Source organism: Sturnus vulgaris, chromosome 1, assembly GCF_052056855.1.
Source record: "Sturnus vulgaris isolate bStuVul1 chromosome 1, bStuVul1.hap1, whole genome shotgun sequence".
In the NCBI taxonomy this organism is placed as follows: domain Eukaryota; kingdom Metazoa; phylum Chordata; class Aves; order Passeriformes; family Sturnidae; genus Sturnus; species Sturnus vulgaris.
In genome coordinates this window covers 43,527,009-43,545,332 of record NC_142243.1, presented here as the reverse complement: position 1 = coordinate 43,545,332, position 18,324 = coordinate 43,527,009, and the positions used below count along the sequence as shown (strand labels likewise).

The 18,324-nt window shown below is 44.0% G+C and overlaps 1 protein-coding gene across 16 annotated transcripts in view; it reads left to right on the top strand.

Annotated features, from left to right (window-relative positions):
• Positions 1-18,324, top strand: part of MTURN (maturin, neural progenitor differentiation regulator homolog) — a 68,141-nt gene that overhangs the window by 3,179 nt on the left and 46,638 nt on the right. For 13 of the 16 annotated variants that reach the window (XR_015803765.1, XR_015803748.1, XR_015803733.1 and 10 more), the window contains exons 2-3: positions 2,760-2,882; positions 9,120-9,274. Coding sequence is in view for 3 of the 16 variants with exons in the window: in XM_088164853.1 (XP_088020979.1) it covers positions 2,760-2,882; positions 9,120-9,230 (234 nt within the window). In the remaining 13 variants the exon portion in view is untranslated. Of the gene's footprint in view, positions 1-2,759; positions 2,883-9,119; positions 16,933-18,324 lie in introns of those variants that run through there. The other 3 variants (XM_088164853.1, XM_088164828.1, XM_014878439.2) reach the window with 3 other exon arrangements.

The window sequence follows — 18,324 nt, the reverse complement described above, 5'->3', positions numbered from 1 at the left end:
GCTGAACTAAATAATTTAACAATGGTCTTAGGTCAACTGAGGTGGAAGTTAGTGGCTGTATGCCTTTGTAGTGACACAAAGTAACTGTGAGCAAAACTGGGCAAGCTTGGAAAACGCACACTCTGATGACGAGGTTAATATTATTTTTTTATTGCACAGCCACAGCCAAACACTGTGATCCACCAGTTTGCCAGCAGCCACCTTCTCCCACTGCAGAGAGATTCTCAGGCATCATGTTTTCCAGGAAAAGCATCTCTGTATATGCAGCCTTACTGAACTTTCTAAGCAGGAGAATCCTGAAATTACGTTTGTTTTTATTTTGCAAGGCCAAAATTCCTATTGCAGGTTCCTCTGGAGATGGGTGAGTCAGTGCTGAGACAGTTCCTGTACTGCCTGGGTGCAGCACTGAACCACCAAAGAGAGCTGTAGATGCAGCTGAACCTTCAAGCATTACAACCCTGGTCTTTATTATGGTTGAGGTTTTTGAGGGAAAAGATTAAATCAGCTCATTTCCGAATGAGATGTGTGCACTAATGGCACATGAAACTTAGTCGTGTGTCTGTTGCTACAGTCAACATTTTAAATCCTCTGCAGATGGAGAGATTTTTGGAAATGTTGCTTGCTAATTGTCCTATTATGCTATGCAAAAAAAAAATTCAAAAACTCAGTGATCAGATAATTCTCTTAGTTTTTTTCCCTTGTGCTAGAACATCTTATTCTGCCTACTGCTGATGAATGTGAATTCATTCTGGTGTCTAAAATGTGGTCCAGCTTGAAAAGAGATAGTAAAATGCAATAAGATAACATGGGGTTAACTTTCCCTGGGGAATGAACCAGCTATGATTTATTAAAGGGCAGGGCCTGATTTTCATGTATGTGGAAGCTCCTGTGTATAGCTCTGGTAGTCAGAAGAAGCCACAATTTAAACAAGAATGACCATCTCAGCAGTCATAATTGTTTTATATATATAAACAATTGCAACAAGTTTATCACTAGCCAGGAATTGCCCAGCTGCAACATTCAGCTCTGAAGTTTAGGAATAACTAAACAGTTATTGCTAACCTAAAGTATGAAGACCAGACCTCCAAAACCTTCTCCAAAGGCTGTTTTTAAAATGTGATTTGGAAGTGTTCATTTGTTATTTTGAAGAGGACTCATTTGAGTTCACTTCATGTACGTTCTGCCTTTTTAGGCCACAGAAATCACAAAGTGCAGATTTTTTTTTCTGCTTTTTTTGTTGTAAACAGAAGCTGAGATGTAGTTGTATATTTATAGGATTACAAGGCCCATGACTCTTAAGATGGCATGAAGTATCATGAGACTTGTGGTATGTGTGTTTGAGAGTTGGCAAGACTGTAAAGAATTATTTTTATTGCCAGAATGGTTAAGACATGACTCTGGTTATATGGAAAGTGCAGAACGTACTCAGTAATGTAAGGCTCTTTTCATAACAGAACATTTCATTATGTTTATGCTTGTAAAGTGAAACAAGCAGCAAAGAAAATGTAGGTCAAGTGCGATTCATAGCAAAACAGTTACAGGTTTTATCTTAAAGGTGCAGTTTAGGTGATGTTAAGTACTGTTTTCTTTCGTTAAGTGCAAAACTGCATACCTAGGAGGTTCTCACCACTGAAGAGGAAGGCAACATGCAAGCCTTATGCTAGGAATTGAAACATCTGTCGTTTTGAGTCTTTCCCTGAATGTTAGTTAAGCTTTGGAGAGATCCTCTTCTTTTCTTGTTTAAGCATAACCTGCTGTTTATAGCAAGTGAAAAGGCACTTTGGGGAAAAGAGCTACTGCGCAAAAAGAGAAGTACAAGAGTGTCATACCAATTTGGCAGTATTGCACTTCTCTGTGTGGCAGGCTGCCCAAGAGTCTCATGCACCAAGTCTCCAAACAGAAGGTGTTTAAGATTATGCATTAGCTTGTGCCCTTGGGCACAGGAAGCATTGTTGCCTGGGTGCTCCCTCCATCACTTGCCAGCTCTGTTTCAGACAGCCTCCTAGCATCAGAATAAACATCAGTTTTGAGAGATGCTTCGCAGCGTAAGGCTGGGGAACCAGCATCTCCAGAGCAGGAGTGAGACAGGAGGATCTCAAATGGGTTTAAATGTGCCTGCCTGGGAAGAGAAGATTGGGTTCCAGGAGTAAATCTCAAAAGAGGGTGGAAGGCTCAAAGTGTCAGGATGTTGTGAGTGCCCAAATGTCTCTCCTTGGCTCTGTGTCTAGTCTGCAGGCAGATTTTGCATCTTTTCTTCTGCATTGTCGAGAGAATTACATATCAAGTTCCACCTCCAGGGTCGCATCATATTTGCACTAACGCCAGGAAGACAAGGAAATGCTTTAGCTCTTCCTGACGGCTTCACTGCAGCAGATGCAGAAAAAGAGAAAACCCAGCATGACTTCCAGGTCTGAGCAGGGCTGATGTCAAACAAAAGCACCTTTATAGGTAAAATGTACGTGCGCCAAATGCCTGTACACTTCATGGCTGGTGCAACCATGAAGCATTTCCGCTTCTGGGTTGATTTCCCTGTTTTCTGATGCATCACGTTAATAAAATCCAGGTTCCTCCTCGGAAACATGGCTTGTGAAAGCGCCTGCAATGCCTGTCCCCAGGGCGGGAACTGAGGAACTGAACTGCAGGAGGCTCGGTGTACTTTGGCAGATGTTTACAACATGTCACCTTATAAAATCACATGGAAAGGTTGGCGTGAATTCCTGTTAATGCCTTTCCTTTCTTGTGTTGCTGTTGGCTTTCAGCATGTGTGGAGCGAAAGTGAGGACTGCTTACCTTTTCTGCAGCTCGCACAGGACTACATCTCCTCCTGTGGGAAAAAGACACTCCATGAAATACTGGAAAAAGTCTTCAAATCCTTCAGACCCGTAAGTGGTTTTCTTTTCCTTCTAAACATTGACAGTCACTTTTACTAGGACAGCACTGGATAGAATAAGGTGTTTTTTTCTTCTCCAGAGATTTACGTCTCCAGTTAGCTGCCTGAGTACAGGAACATTAGCACATAAGCTGCCATCGGGCAGTTGGAAATTGTTTCCTGGAAGTCAGCTGCCTTTTTATTTCCATCTCTGTGTTTGAGACTATGAGATTCCCGTATGGGGTGGGAGGCCAACTGGTGTGTCAGCCAGTGGCAGAGGGCAGGGACTCCATCCTGCTGATGCAGCGCTGACTCCGAGGAACGGGATACGAGTCAGCGCTGTGGGACTTTGTGGCAGAGTTGTTTCCTGACTCTGGAATTGTAGGGTTTTACAGGGATATGAACAGCAAGAGTAAACCTATGGGAAACTGGATGTATGGTCTCTCCTCAGGGTGGTTTATTTTATGGTTGAGGTTTCAAACCCCCCCCAAGTGATGCAGATTTTCCTCTTAGGATGGTTGCCACTTGGCATTTCCAAATGCTGGTTTGGTCACTGCTTGAGAAGAAGCTGAAAGAGAAGCTGGATTTTGTGGGGAGGGGGGCTGTATTTTTCTGTTTTGCTACTACTCAGCTTTCTCTGTCCTTGTTTAATAGTAAGATTTGTGGCAAAGCCAGGATTTCATCAGGGTGAGGTGTTTTAAACTGGCCATTGCCCTTAATTTTTGCCAAATGCTCCCTTTATATAGCCTCTCCTTTGAATGCTTGGGGCTGGCTAAGGGCTTAGTGCAAAGCAGGGTGAAGGTTTGTAGCCAGAGCCATCCTCCCGTGATGTCCATGAGAAAGTTCACCCATGGACATTTTTATACTCAACTGAAAATGGAGACTTTTTCCCTCCTGTCTTTTTCTGGCTGACTAATTGAGAAGACTGGAAATGTATCCCAAGTATTTAGTGTGAAAGGGAGGGCCTGGAGCACCGATATGAAAACACTGGTCCTCCCTGTGTTACACTCTTGCACAGATCACCACAGCTGGTCAACATAAAAGAGCATCGTTTTAAAGAATCCTTTGAGAGGCTAGAAATAAATAGAACAGATGCACACTTTTCTTAGAAAGGACTGGAAATCTGATCTGTCACTACAGCTGTTTGTAATTGTGAAAACATGCAAAAAATAGAAGTATGTTTCCTGGAACAATATTGGGCTCTAGGATCTTCATAGCTGTCTTCTGCTCAGGGAAGCTATGCCTTTGATGAGAAACTTCCATTGGTTTGACTAAGGAGGACTTCAAAAAGACTTAATTAAATTGGTACAGATTACTTATTTCATTTAAACCACATTTATTCCAGCATAACTTAAATTACTGAGAAGTTGACTTCAGTCAAACCAAGTTGAGCTACTCTTCAGAATAAAAAGGTTCAAAGCAAGGGGAACCATTATGTTCATGTAGCCTGAGCCCTTCATTAATACATCACATTTCACCTCATGATTCCCACAGCTGACCATATAAATTGAGGTTGAAGTAGAATGTGCCTTTTCCAAAGACACCCACTCTTGATGTAGTCTTCAGGTGACTTAAAGGATACAACACTGCTGGGCGCTTTTTCTTCTCATGGCTAGTTACAGTGCTGTGAAAAACTCATTGTTTACAATCTGCATTTTTCTAGTTTTGTTTCCTAGATGTTGAATTTCATTTTGCTTTTGTTTGCTCAAAAATGGTGTCCTCAATTGCCAGAGACCTCTTGCAGACTGTAATTGAGTACCTCTTCATTTTCTTGTGGTTGTAGCACAGGTACTAAGTTTCTCAGATTCTCCTTTGAGCTACTATTAAGCAATCTACATCAGCCTATCATATGAGGTATGGCTGTGTGTAGACAGGTTGAATTAAGGAATGTATTAACATTTTTCCCTCATGGTAACTATTAAAAATAGTACATACATGGGAGAAAAGATTTTAAAAATTGAATGGTGTTGCAATAGATGTACGGTAACAGTTCTTTTGCATCCTCAGGCCTTTGCCGGAACATAACCACTTTTCTTCAGTATTGGGAAATTATTTCTTTGGCATCACTTCATACTGTGTCCTGTCCTTTCTCTGCTGGACCCGTTTTTACTAATGAGACCACTTTGCTGTCAGCTTCAAGGCAACAGTGCATTTGCCGGGCATTTCTTCTCTATCCCAGCAAATCAGCTGACAGAGACCAGTCTGGCAAACTCCAGTTTGAAAAATGGCAGTTGAGGAAAAACTGCAACTGAAGGTCAGACTGGGCTTTTCTGAAGCATTTGGTAGCCCCAACTCTCAGTCTAGGACACTGGGGACCAGGTTTTTAGCAGGTACTTGCTAAGCACCTTCTGAAAGTCTTCTCCATTTTGGTATTCCTGGTAGACATCCATGATTATTAGATAGTTGTGAAATTCCTTATTGGGATCCTTTGAAGGGAAATACTTAAAAGAAAACAGTGGCAGTGCATCTGCAGCTTTCCATGCCCTTGTGCACAGCATGAGCATCTGCCTTCCCATAACTGAGGGCTCCAAAAACAACTTTTTCCAGTAACTCAGCTCAGCCCTGCTCTGCACGTTCATGATAACAGCCCAGTCATGTCTCCACGAGCTTGCCCTGGGCCTGTGGAGTGGGAAGGGACTGGCTTCTCATGCTGCTGGGCCCTGTGTTTTGGAGACAATGAGAACATGAATGCCCAGCAGTTGGTATCCCTCTCAGGGAGAGACAGAGAATTCCCTCTGCTCACCAGTCTTCCCTGGGCACAGAAGGCCATGAGGGTGAGCTAGGTCTGCTCACTGTCCCTCACTGCTCTCAGGCATCTCTCTCTCTAATGTTTTATGGGCCTAAACACAGTGCCAAGCAGGATATTTAATTAAATGGGGCTTTTAAAAAGTGCTGGTTTGCCTGCAACAGCTAAACCACAGCTCTAAGTTCTGCTATAGACAAGATCAAGGTGTGTCTTTACTGAAGGTGGTGAGAGGCATGTTGTCTCTACCCATTACTGCCTTCCTGAGTTGGTTTCCACAAAACTTTGTAATTTCCCTTGTTATCCACTTCTTCAGGGAGCATCCAGAAGTGCCAGACACCACGAAGGTACATGATATCAACCAATGGCACTGAGAACAAGTACTGTTATTTACCTCAGAGCATCCCATCTCCTCCTGTGCCTTGGTCTCTCTGGTGTCAGAGGTGCCATGCTCTGGTGCTAGGAGGTGCCCATGCTGGTGCTTTTAAGCACATCTGCCTGGAGTCATAGTCCTCTCCACAGGGATTCAACAGAACTGTGTTATCTATAGTGTAGCAGCACATGGACTGCTAAAGCTCAGTCTTGTACTTGCTTTATTTTTCAGTGTGCTTGTGTGCCAGCTTTTAGGAGATGGTGTCACTCTGCTTCCATGAGTTGGTAACTGCGAGGTTATTTGTAATATCAGGGCACTTTGAAAGGGTCAAGAAAGACAAATAAAATAAATGCCTGAGGGACATCACACCAACTGGCAAAGTTTGCAGGAAACCAAGGCATGAGTCATACAATTTCATCAGCAAATTCCAGGGTCTTACACTGAGCTCATCTTCGGCCTGGAAAGCCTGCATCTGAAGTGGGGAGTCTGCAGTGTAAAAGCCATTTATTCCTTTTGCACTGTATTTATGCATGTCCTAGTGACCTCTCCTTTACCTCCAGATGAGTAGTTTGACCAGCAGAAATAAATAGCTATAGTTCAGGCAACGCTGCTGGTTGTTATCCCTCCGTCCTTCCCTTCTCACCATGCCCCTGACCTCCTCCCAGCCATGCATCCCTACCTGGCAGTTTTGTTCCCCTTGGCTTCTCTGCTGTTGGATCAGCTTTCTCTTTCTACAACAGTTTTCTGGTTTATGTCTTTTCTCCTTGTTTTCCTCTCCAGTTAGATCCTTTCAAGTCTGCTGCATAGCTGATACTTTAATATATGAAGCAGCTATGGACTAGGAGCAGAAACTAGTGTGTGGGAAAGAAGACAAGGTTGGAGTCAATCTAGGATCATCCCAGGCTGTCTTCCTTACCTTTTGTACACTCCTTCTGTTTTGTCCCAATGTTTGTAAAGCTCCCTGTGCTTTGGACCCTGATCCTTCCTCCTTGTGTTGAAGGTGTGGACTGATTTGTCACTGCAGTCCAGAGAGCCACCATAATCCTATGAAAAGCCACAGGATATGACGCCTAAAAGCAAGACCTGCATGGTCAAGTTCCTTGGTGCCTTGGGGTCTAAAGTGTCTGCAAGAGAATAAAACTGCATCTCCCTTGGAGGAGCCTCCCATCCCATCCCATCCCATCCCATCCCATCCCATCCCATCCCATCCCATCCCATCCCATCCCATCCCATCCCATCCCACCCCCATTCTTCCTCTGTAAAACCACTAAAGTCTACAGCATCACTCTGATTTACACTGCTGCCTCTGATTTATGCTGCTGCAGGGAAAGAGGAGCTGGATTTCCTGCTGGCAAAGAGAGAGGGAATATGTGAAAAGCAGGATGTGCTCCCCATCCTTTGGGATTGTGTATGTCTTTGGAGTTCTTGTGGTGTATGTTATGTTTTCCATGCTAATTTTGCAGTACAGTATCCCATAAAATGAAGATTCATGTGACTCATTTCCTTGCAAATCAAAGAATTATGACCAGAGGTGGGAAAAAAAAATACAGTCAAAACTCTTTCTGTCAAGTGATACAAACAGGAGTACAACACTCACATTTAATTTGAATATACCAGATTAGTTTAGAAAAAATAATACTGGTGTATAAGAAAGTCTAGAAAGAGTCCTTGAATTTACCTTTTGAAGACTGAGTATTTTTAATTTTAGCTTCACCACGAAATAAAACCTCTGCATTCTGAAAAAGAACTGAGCAGTTCATGTTCAGTTAAGCATTTGATGTGAAAAATATATATGCATAGGGACAATTACTTTGTTCTGCTCGGAAAACGTTTTCCATTTGGGATCTCTCCATAATTAAGTATTTTTAAAATGTGAAGGAGGGGGTTTAATCAGCAAATTCTTCTTCCATTTCCCTGCTGAAGAAACCCTTGTAAGTAAAAATCTGATTTTCTTATCATGACAGTGAGGAATACAAGCTTCATTGCACCCAGGAACTGATTCTATGCCTTGTATTTATGCCCACTGAAATAATTTTGAATGTCGATCACTGACTGATTTAGTTTAGGTCCCTGTAAATCTGCCTTGTTGCAGCCTTCTCATTTCCATGCTTTCACGTAAAGAGTGTCACCCTCCTTACGAATTTTCTGGGCTCTGCCTCTTTCAAGAGCTAACAGCTGCATCACTCTCCAAAGAGGGTGTTACATGCATCTGTGCTGCTCTTCCAGCTCTGGCAAGCTAAATACGTGGTATTCTCAGTAATGCTCGGCCTGTGATTTTGCTTTGTGGCTATTAATAGCTGTTAGTGTAGGATTCTAATACAAGATTTCCACAACAGATGCATTATTTTGACTGTTATTTGGTGTTTCTGTCTTCCTGACTACTGTTGGCTTGGCAACCTTTTTGGGGGAGAGGGGAGAAGTTTAAACATGGCTGTTTGCTCCTTTTCTGTAGTGAGGATGTGACATTGAGTGGTCAGAGCCATCAGGTGAAGGCATCCAAATATTGTCCAAGGAAGATGGGCTGGCAGTTCCTTGCAAGCCCAAATCTAATGTTTAAAGGGAGAATATTTTAGTGAAATACACAGTAATTCTTACTGCAAGGACTGCACACAGTATGCAAGACTTTGCCTGCTGATATGGACTAAAGGGTTCAAGAGAAGCATTTGACATGACAGGTTCTTTGGGTTTTTAGGGACTCCTTGCCTACTCCACACTAGCCAGTCCTTCATGAGGATGTTTTCTTCTTTTTCTTTTATAGGGCTGATACAAAACAAACTTAAACCAAGACAGCTACTGCTACAGTATTATCATGGTTCTTTCAGAAGTTAAACCACTGCCAAGTCTAAACACTCAACAATTCATAATGTGACCTCAGGGAAGAATGTGAAGCTTTTTGCAAGTGCTTTGTTTTGGTTTTATTTATCTTCCGGTCTCTGAGCGCTTAATTTGGTGTGAGGATGCATTTTCAAATCTTTCTTTATCCCAGAAGGGAGAGAAAGAGAGCCAAGATCATTATGCAGTTATTCCAGGGTTTGAGGTTTTTAAGAAATGCACGTAGGATTTGTGTGAAGATTTGCAGCAAAGCTGTACTAGTGGGTAATTCACTGTTACACAGTATTTTCTCTTCTTTGTAGTTACTTGGGCTTCCAGATGTTGATGATGATGCATTTGAAGAATATAACGCAGATGTGGAAGAAGAGGAACCAGAAGCCGATCACCAACAGATGGGTGTCAGTCAGCAGTGATTTTCTGAGAAGCTATAAAAAAATTCGGAAGCCTTTGGTACCAGGTGGGGTCAGGTGGTCCCACATTAGCCTGTTTGAATTAGCACATCACAGGGGGATGTCTGGCTGCCAAGATAAAAGTTTTACAAAAAAATGGTTTTAAAAAAACAAAATAATAATAATCCGTGATGAGCTTTGCTAAGAAGTGACCTGAATTTTGCTCCTGCTTCAGTGGGTTTTCTATGGAGTTGTCTTGGTAGCATTCTGCCGTTATCAGTCTAGAAGTAGTTTTGTTGCTGACTTGTCTCTTTGATTTGTGTTCAAGAGTAGTGTTTGCTGACATGAATGTAGAGTACTGAGAATGTAGGAGGCATGTGGGGAGAGTGCTGAGTCCTCACTCGTGACCTTTCCAAGGAAATCTGCGCAGAGAGCAAACACCACCTGCGCTTTTCTTTTTAGTTCAACAGCTATAGGTTTTTGACAAAGTACCAAATGTGGGCAAACTTCTGAAAAACAGTAGTTTAGTAGTGATTGGTGCTGCAGGAGTGCATATGAAGGCTTAACAAAAATAATGGGGAGTAGGAAATCGGGGGAGCATCAGACATATTGATGTAATTTCACTGACACCTGAGTTTCCAAGTGCTGAATGAATAACTGGGAGTAACAGCCACCAGGAGCACGCATTATAACCAGCCCTGGTACTCTGACACCATGTGATCCAAAGGCAAGTGCTGCTTTCTTACAAATAAAGTAAAAAATAGCCGTTGCCTATCCCACTTCTGCATGACAACTAACTTTAAGCTTTGCTGGTTTTGGTACACTGCCAAATTATTGCTCAAACCTCGTGGCATTGTGCATTGGAATCATAGAATATGCTGAGTTGGAAGAGACCCATCAGGATCCTTGAGTCCAACTCTTGGCCCTGCACAGGCACCCTAAGAGTCACACCACGTGCCTGAGAGCATTGAGTCCAAATGCTTCTTGAATTCTGTCGGGTTTTAGCTGTGACCAGTTCCCTGGGGAGCCTGTTCCAGTGCCCAACCACTCAGGAACCTTTTCCTGATATCCAGCTTAAACCTCCCCTGACTCAGTTTCAGGCCATTTCTTCGGGTCCTGTCATTGGTCATGAGAGTGAAGAGATCTGTACCTCCCCCTTCTTTTCCCCTCCTGAAGATGTCGAAGACCACAATGAGGTCTCCCCTCAGTCTCCTCCAGGCTGAACAAACCAAGTGACCTCAGCCACCCCTCACCAGGCTTCCCTTCCAGACCCTTCACCATCCTCGTTGCCCTCCTCTGGACACTCTCTAATAGTTTAATGTCTTCTTTACATTGTGGTTTCCAAAGCTGCCCCCAGGAGTTGAGGTGAGGCTGCTCCAGTGCAGAGCAGAGTGGGACAATCCCCTCCTTAGCCAGTGGGTGATGCTGTCCCTGATGCCCCCCAGGACACAGGGCCCCGGATGGCCCTCCTGGCTGCCAGGGCACTGCTGACTTACATTCAACTTGACATCGACCAGAACTCCCAGGTCCCTTTCCACAGCACTGCTCTCCAGCCTCTCATTCCCTGGTCTTTACACACAATCAGGATTGCCCTGTACCAGGTGCAGAATCCAGCACTTGCCCCTGTTAAACTTCATACAGTTGGTGATTGCCCATCTCTAATTTGTTGAGGTCTCCCTGCATGGCCTCTCTGCCCTCGAGAGACTTGACAGCTCCTCCCGATTTAGTGTAGTCAGCAAACTTACTTAGTATTTCTTCAAGTCCTGTGTCTTGGTTGTTAATGAGATGCTGAAGAGCATAGAGCCAAGGATGGAGCCCTGTGAAACCCCACTGGTGACAGATCGCCAGTCTGATGTCACCCCATTCACCGTAACCCTTTGTGCCCAGTCTGTGAACCAGTTCCTCACCCATCCCATGACATGTTTATCCAGCTGTGTCCTGGACATTTTGGTCAGAAGGATGCTTTTGATACCGTATCAAAAACTTTACTGAGCTCCAAATATTTTATATCAACTTGCTTCCCTTGATCAGCTAGGTGGATTACCTTGTCATAAAAGGAAATCAGGTTCAACAAGTAGGACGTTCCCTTCATGAAGCCATGCTGGCTGTGACCAGTGACTGCATTGTACTCCAGATGTTTTTATATACCTTCCGGAATAATATTTTTCAATATTTCCAGTTTTTACTGGGCACTGAAATGAGACTGACAGACATGTAGTTCCTGGGATCTTCCTTGAGTGCAACTTGAATGCAACTAACACTGAAGCCATAAGGGTATCAACCAGCACCTGGCTCTTAAAATTATGCTGGACCTCTTCCTGGGCCTTTGAGCTAGTCTGGGCATTTACACCTTATTGGAGGGGAGCTGAAATAGTGCTTCAGCTGATGTGAAATCTATTGGGGTTTTACTTATCAGAGGACTTGCTCCCCAAGCGGTTTGGTGAGGATTTTAGTATGAAGGAGAAGATGACTCCTCATATTTATTACCTGGTTTATGTAGTTCTGAGTAAACTGGATGAGTGCCAGACTGTGAAGATGCAGGGTCTCTTTATTTACTTGTCTTTTGTACTGAAAATATAAGAAGTAAAGGTAATTCTATTGTAATACAGCTGTTTTCCACAATCAATGAAGATGTTTCTAAATTCACTCATTTTTTTCCAATTTTTAAAAAATTGTAAAACGAAGGTCACATGCCTCAAAAGCCCTTTTATACAGAATTAGCTTTATAAAAACAAAGAGTGAGCAAAGAAAATGCTTGGACAATTCCTATAAACAACTCGCTGTATAATTTGGAAAACCCTATTGTTAATGATGTCTTCAATAGATTTTTTAAAGACTTTTTCCAGGGTTACTGAAGAGAGCAAATTCTCTTGATGGTTTACATTTATGATGGTGGTTTGAGAGATGCATAGCACATGATTTTTTCCGTTGGAGGCAAAGATCTTCCATAACTGGGACAATGCGTGTTACCTGAGTGCACAGAAGTATTTGCAACACTGTAAAAGTCAGAGTTTAAGAATGTAAAAAAAAAAAAAAAAAAAAAAAAAAAAAAAAAAAAAAAAAAAAAAAAGGTGGAAAAAAACCAGAGCTTAATGCAACTTTGTACATTCTTTCAGCATGCAGGCATAGACATGGTAGTAGCAGCACCTTTTCTATGGACTAGTGACGTGAGAACTGTGGCAGTTCACTGTATAACACTGTACAGCAGCAATAGGCTTTTTGCTTACTGAAATAAAGTGTAAGACCAGTGGTTTCCATCCCTGCTTTAAGCCCCTAAATTTTTCTTTCCTCTCCAGCTAGGACCTTAAATAGAGCCTTCCTTTGGAAGAACCTCTCTTGAAAACATCCAACGCTTGGGTTGTGGCTCCCAGAAGTAGATCTTATGGGGCTGACTTTCCTCTGCTCTAGTGTAATGCAAGCAAACAATGTAGTGCAAGCTGCAGGCAAAGTCCTGCTGTTCAGGTTTTGCTGGGCACTTGCACCCATTTATTTGAGGGGCAGGTGGCTGGAGCCAGTGTGCAGGTGCAGGCACCCCAAGCACACCTGCCCGGTGAGCTGGGCTGTGAGCTCAGCCTGACTGGGACACAACCCTCTGCCTTTTACAGACAGGCAGGCTTCCAGCTGGATCAGTCCCACCATCTGGCTCAGCATGTGGGTGCACACACGAGTGCTGGCACAGCAGAGGGGAGGGTGCAGGGTGGACATTGGTAGTAGCTGAGGACCTGCTGCTAAAAGCACCTTGCATGGTGTCAGGGATCTGTGGCAGAGGTGTGGACTGGCCTAAATGCTATGAGGGATTAATTCCGCAAGTCTCAGTGGGAACTGGGCGCTGGTGGCAGTGGGATAGGCAGGAATTAATGAAATGAGAAAAGACTTAAGATCCAGTGCTTGTAATTGCATGGAGGAGGTTGTAATGTGTATTGCACTCTGCTACCTTTCCCTGCGTATTGATTGAATTGTTAATCAGCGGTTGAGCATTAATACAGTTGCAGGCAAACAACGCTGTAAATTATGTAGATATATTATTATTTTCTGTATTCACTAACTCACTTTTTCTTTGGAATGTTATATACCATTTGAGTGACTTGCACACAGACTGCAAATGCTGGACATCCAGCCCTTCTGCAGTGCTCTTCCCTGCAGTGCTCTTCCCTGCAAAACTCCCACTGAAGCCAGCGAGATTTTGTTCAGACAGGACCTGCAGGACCAGGGCATGTGTAAGGCTTGGTCCTGCAGAAAGCTGAGCGCTCTCATTTCCTCCCACTTTGCTAGGAGCCGAATGTGTTGAGCCCTGCTGCTGAACTGAAGCATGACCAGGCAGCACTGAGAATAAACTGGAATTTTATACATAGAAAATTTAATTTACATGTAATAAATGTGAATGAGCATTAATATAGAATGTATTTTATCAAAAAATATTGATTCCTTACTTTGACCAAATACATTTCTGTATTACTGTGTTACTTTTCCATACTGGCCAAATGATGCAAGAGGTGTGGAACTGGTTTGGTTGTATGATGAAGTGTTTTTGTATTTCATTTGTATTTTATTTTTCCCTCCCACCTACCACATATTGCAGTTAGTAGCCATTCAATAATTAGTCAGGGGTAGCAAGACCCAGTGACTAGGCTGCCAGACTGAGACACAAGATTTGCCAACACATGCATAAATGCTTGCAAGCCTGGGTACTTCGTGAGATGTGGGTTTGTAGCTCTGCCATTGCCTTGCCCTGAGCTTTAGCTGGGTCTCAGTCTCTGAGAATTCAGGGCAGGCCTCCAATTATGTGTGCAGGTCTCTGGAAAATTTAGCAGTAGCAGGATAACGCCTTTGAAAGTCCCACCTTAAGCCTTTTGTAAAAGGGACTGTTGGTATTATTTGTCCAGCAGTGTATATAGTGCTTTAGGTCTGTGGGTGAACAGAGATATGCATTGTAATTGCCTATCCTCAGAGCAAACCAGAAATGAAAGGACACAGAAGGCTCTCCCTTCTCCCTCGGCCTTTCTTATAGGCATTTCATGCTCTAACTAGATATAAATACAGCAGAGCAGAGCCTCTTGCAGAACTGGTGCTACTGAATATGAGTTGCACGAATGCAGTCAGCAGAGTGCTGCTTGGGCGATGAGAAATACATGGGATGCCAGATGGAAAGGCAGATTTCAGAACTGTGACGAGTGCAGGGGCAAGAGTGAGCGAAGCCCCTTCAGAGAGAGATGCTGAGATTTCTGAGACAGCCAAAGCCATCCTGCCAAGTATCTGCATATTGAACCCATGCAGTTTGTAAAAAAGCTCTTCTGGACACTACTGAGGCCTTGAGCTCAGTTGTGTTTTCCTGTTAGTGTCCTGCCTGATTAATGCATTGAGATGGTTGAGGGAGGAGTGGATAGAGAAGGTGAACTGAAAAGCCTATTCCTCTTCTCCAGCATTATGATATTGTGTGAGTTGGTAGGAGAAGCAGTCAGGGTGCAGGAAGCTCCTGTTTTAAGTGCATAGTAACATCTCTTAAAAGGACTTGCTCATGAGAGAAAAAATTGTCCAACTGTTATCTTGCAGAAACGGGGGGGATAGCTCACCCCTGAGCATGATGACCTGAACCCTTACCAGACTTCAGCTCCACCTCCTGCCCTGCTCCCAGCTCTTTTCCAGGCAGTTTCCCTTCATGCATGGTACTGAGCCTTTGAAAGCCTCAAGCTTGTAAGAATGCCACATTTTCTGGGAATAGCCATAGTTAGTTTTCCTGCATCAGTGACATGCGTGTCAGCTGACTGTGTCCCACGAAGGTGTGCTGTGTGAGATGGTGGCTGGGGGCTGCGGGGAGGAGTTTCTGCTGCAAGATTGCTGAGTAGGTCCCTGTCCTTTACCCTTCTGCAAGGTAGGACATGACACTGTGACAGTGAAAATGATTGCAATAATATTGTGGGCATTGTTTTGGAAAGCTGCCATTCCCAGCCTCTTTCAGCATCTTTCCTGATGTTTATCTGGGATCCAGGGCTGACGTCTATGGCTGTTTTACTCAGTGTTAGCTTTAGCAGTGTCAGGAGGCGAGGTTGCATCCTTACCCTGTGTCCATACTTCCCTCCTATCCGTCCTTACCATTCTGTTCTTCTCTGAAGTTCTCACTCCTAGAATAAGGGAAGCATAGAAAGGAGGAGAGAAATACCTCTTACCTCCCACAGCCTGCAGCCAGGTGCATCAGTGGAGCTGCAGTTCAGCACAGTGTGAGTCACACTGTCCTTTCTGTACAGGGGGATGAGGTGGCGTGGGAGATGTGTTATCCTTTGAGGACCATGAGTGGTCCATGCCAGAAAGGGGTTGTACAGAAGACAGCAGTCAATTTAGGTGCCAAACCCAGTATCTTTTCACAGGCAGTTATGTCTAGCCAGATAATCCAGTCTCTGAAAATCATAACCCATTGAGGCTCTCCAGGTTGGGCATCCAGAATATGAGACTTGTCTGGTTGCCTTGGTCACTGGGCAGTCTCTTTCTCAATGCTGGCTGTTTTAGGTCTGGCCAGAGGACATGGGAAATTGGGAAAGATCCCTTCAGGGGCATTAGCTGGATGCCCCTTTCTGTAAATTGCTGAGCAGAGGCAAATGCTTTGTTTTATGTGTTTAATTTTGGCAGGACCTCCCCTCCTCCCCAGCAGCCTGTCTCTGCAGACAGCTACAGCTGCGAAAGTTTTGTGTGAGAGCCAGACAGGAGTGACTCAGGGCAGCAGCTCCTAGACCCAGTAACAGGCTAGATTTGAGGTCATCCTTGCAGGGTAGCCATGGATCTGAAGGCTCAGGGAACATCACTTCCAATGCAGATATTTAAACAGAGTCCTTCAGTTTGGTCCTTAGAGGGGAGACCCTGTCACTTTGGGTTTTTATTGGTCTTCTGAGACTTAGTTGCACTGTTGGTGTCTGATGTCTGTGGCAGGTGGGCAGAGGACACTTCTTCACTTAACCGCATTTACTTGTTCAGTGAGCCAAATTGTCTTTTACGTGATCTATGTTTGACTTTTTTCTCATTGCTGATTTTTTTTTTTAAGAAAGACTGTCCCTAAAGGCACATCTGCATTATTGCAAACCCCAGTTTATACAGAGCTGAGTAGCACTGCACTGTCAGTACGAGCTTGGACGTAAAAAAAAAAAATACAGATTAACAAAAAGGGCCTTCATCTGTCCACAAGAAAAAAACCCAAACTTCTTTGAACTAGTTATTGCTGACTATAATGAAGCTTACTGGTTTCATGTAAAATACATTGAACTTTGAAATTCCCTTTCTGTACCAACATGCTATTGCTCATGTAGGCAAAGATCTGTGCAAAGATCTTCCTTTACTGCATGTAAAGGAAGCTTTCATCTTCAGGGGTGGTGGTAGAAATGTCAGCTCTGGATTTCAGTCAATGCAATTCTTTTGTCAAGTTTTCCTTTACTAATGCAGGGACTAGTCAGCCCTCAACACATCAAGCAGAACTCATGTTGTACCACGCCGTGCCAAGGCTGTCTTTGGTGTGGTTTCCACCACTTTTCTGGCTGGAAGACCTCTCTGTCTTTGGGACTATAAAGCTGTGAAAGGAGTCAGCAAAATAAGTTGCCCTTTTGTTCAGCACTTTCAAAGGTGTAAGCCTTCAGTGGAGCACTGGCTGCCTTCTCATCCTCCTTCCTCGTCCACCACCAAGGTGTCAAATCCAGCAGTGTCATTACACCATGAGCTTCCCATTAAAGATCTTACCAAACTCTGATGACTGATGGTGTCTTTTCTCTGTGAGCAAAATCAACTCAGTTGTGAATCTGAGGGGCTAAAACACAGCTACCATGCATGTGGCACAGGCTTGACTCATAGGCATTGCTAGTACATGGTGGGATAACACAGTGTTTACAGGTCTAAGGAGGAGAAAATTATGTTTTCTGAGCTTTGGGCACTGCAAAGCCAGCCCTGATGGACCCAGAATCATCAGGTGGTTTGGTTTGGCACAGTCTGAGGCAGTGGATTTGCTGTCAGAAGCCGGGAATTAGTAGTAGTGTTTGTATATGAGCCAGTATTTCAGACCTCGCAGGTCCTTTTCTGTTTTGCACAGAACAGGGAGACATCTGTTCTAATTAAGATACATGTAACAATGCTGAAATGAAAATGGTGATTCTGTTCAAATAATTTGTCTCTTTTCTTTAAACACTTCACTCTTAATTGCTGCTTTGACATCTTCTCACCCTGACTTAGTTGAAAGAGTCAATTCAGTCATTACCTTTTGTCATGAGTCTCTGTGGCTTGACATCTTCCAGCCCATGGAAGAGGAAGTGCTTTAACTTAGCACTTGCCTTGTATTTTTGGCACTTCCCAGGGCATAAGCACTGAGTAGAAGCATGCCAGTTGCATGCCCTCTGGTGTGCCCAGAGCCCTAAGCATTGCCTATAAAGTCATTCCTGTGGCTGGTGGAGTGCCTGCCAGGACTGCCTCCCTCGTGTTGGAGCATGATCCTGACAGCACAGGCCCTGCAGCCTCTTGAGAGACCTCTGCATATGGTGGAAGCCACTGGGACAGTTAGGCTCTGGCTACAGATACAGTTGCCCTTGCAGAAGCAGTGCTGTTTCCAAGCACCTCTTCAGTTGCTTGGAGCCTGCTGCCCTCTCAGGTCTGCTGGATGGGCTTCTTCCTGCATAAGAAGGTCAAGTGAATTTAAACAGTTTAGACATCAGCTGTCTCAGCCCCAGGACAACCATCTGCCCTGCTGTGGTGGGGAACTGCCCTACAAGGTGGTGGCTGCAGCTGGGGCCACTGCCATTTGCACAGGTTTTTTTCCCAACTCAAGTCTGTCCACACTCCAGCTCGCCAAAGTTATGTCACATCTTCTCCACATCAAGAAATTAGGATACTCTAGGGCTATGATAGGCCTTGGCTTTGTGTCAAGAACAGGTTCATTAGAGGTACTCAGTATGTGCTGCCTCTGTTGGCTCCTGCCTAATGCTCTGTTCCTCACCACAGCTGTCCTCAATCAGCCACCGGGAAATGCTGTTACTGCCCTTGGCAGCACCATGTGCTGTTTTAAGGAGCACATCAGATTTCATGTTTTCTTCATGTTCCTTCTACTCCATGACAATATTCTTGCTTCTTCCACTTGTTTACTGAGTGATGAAAT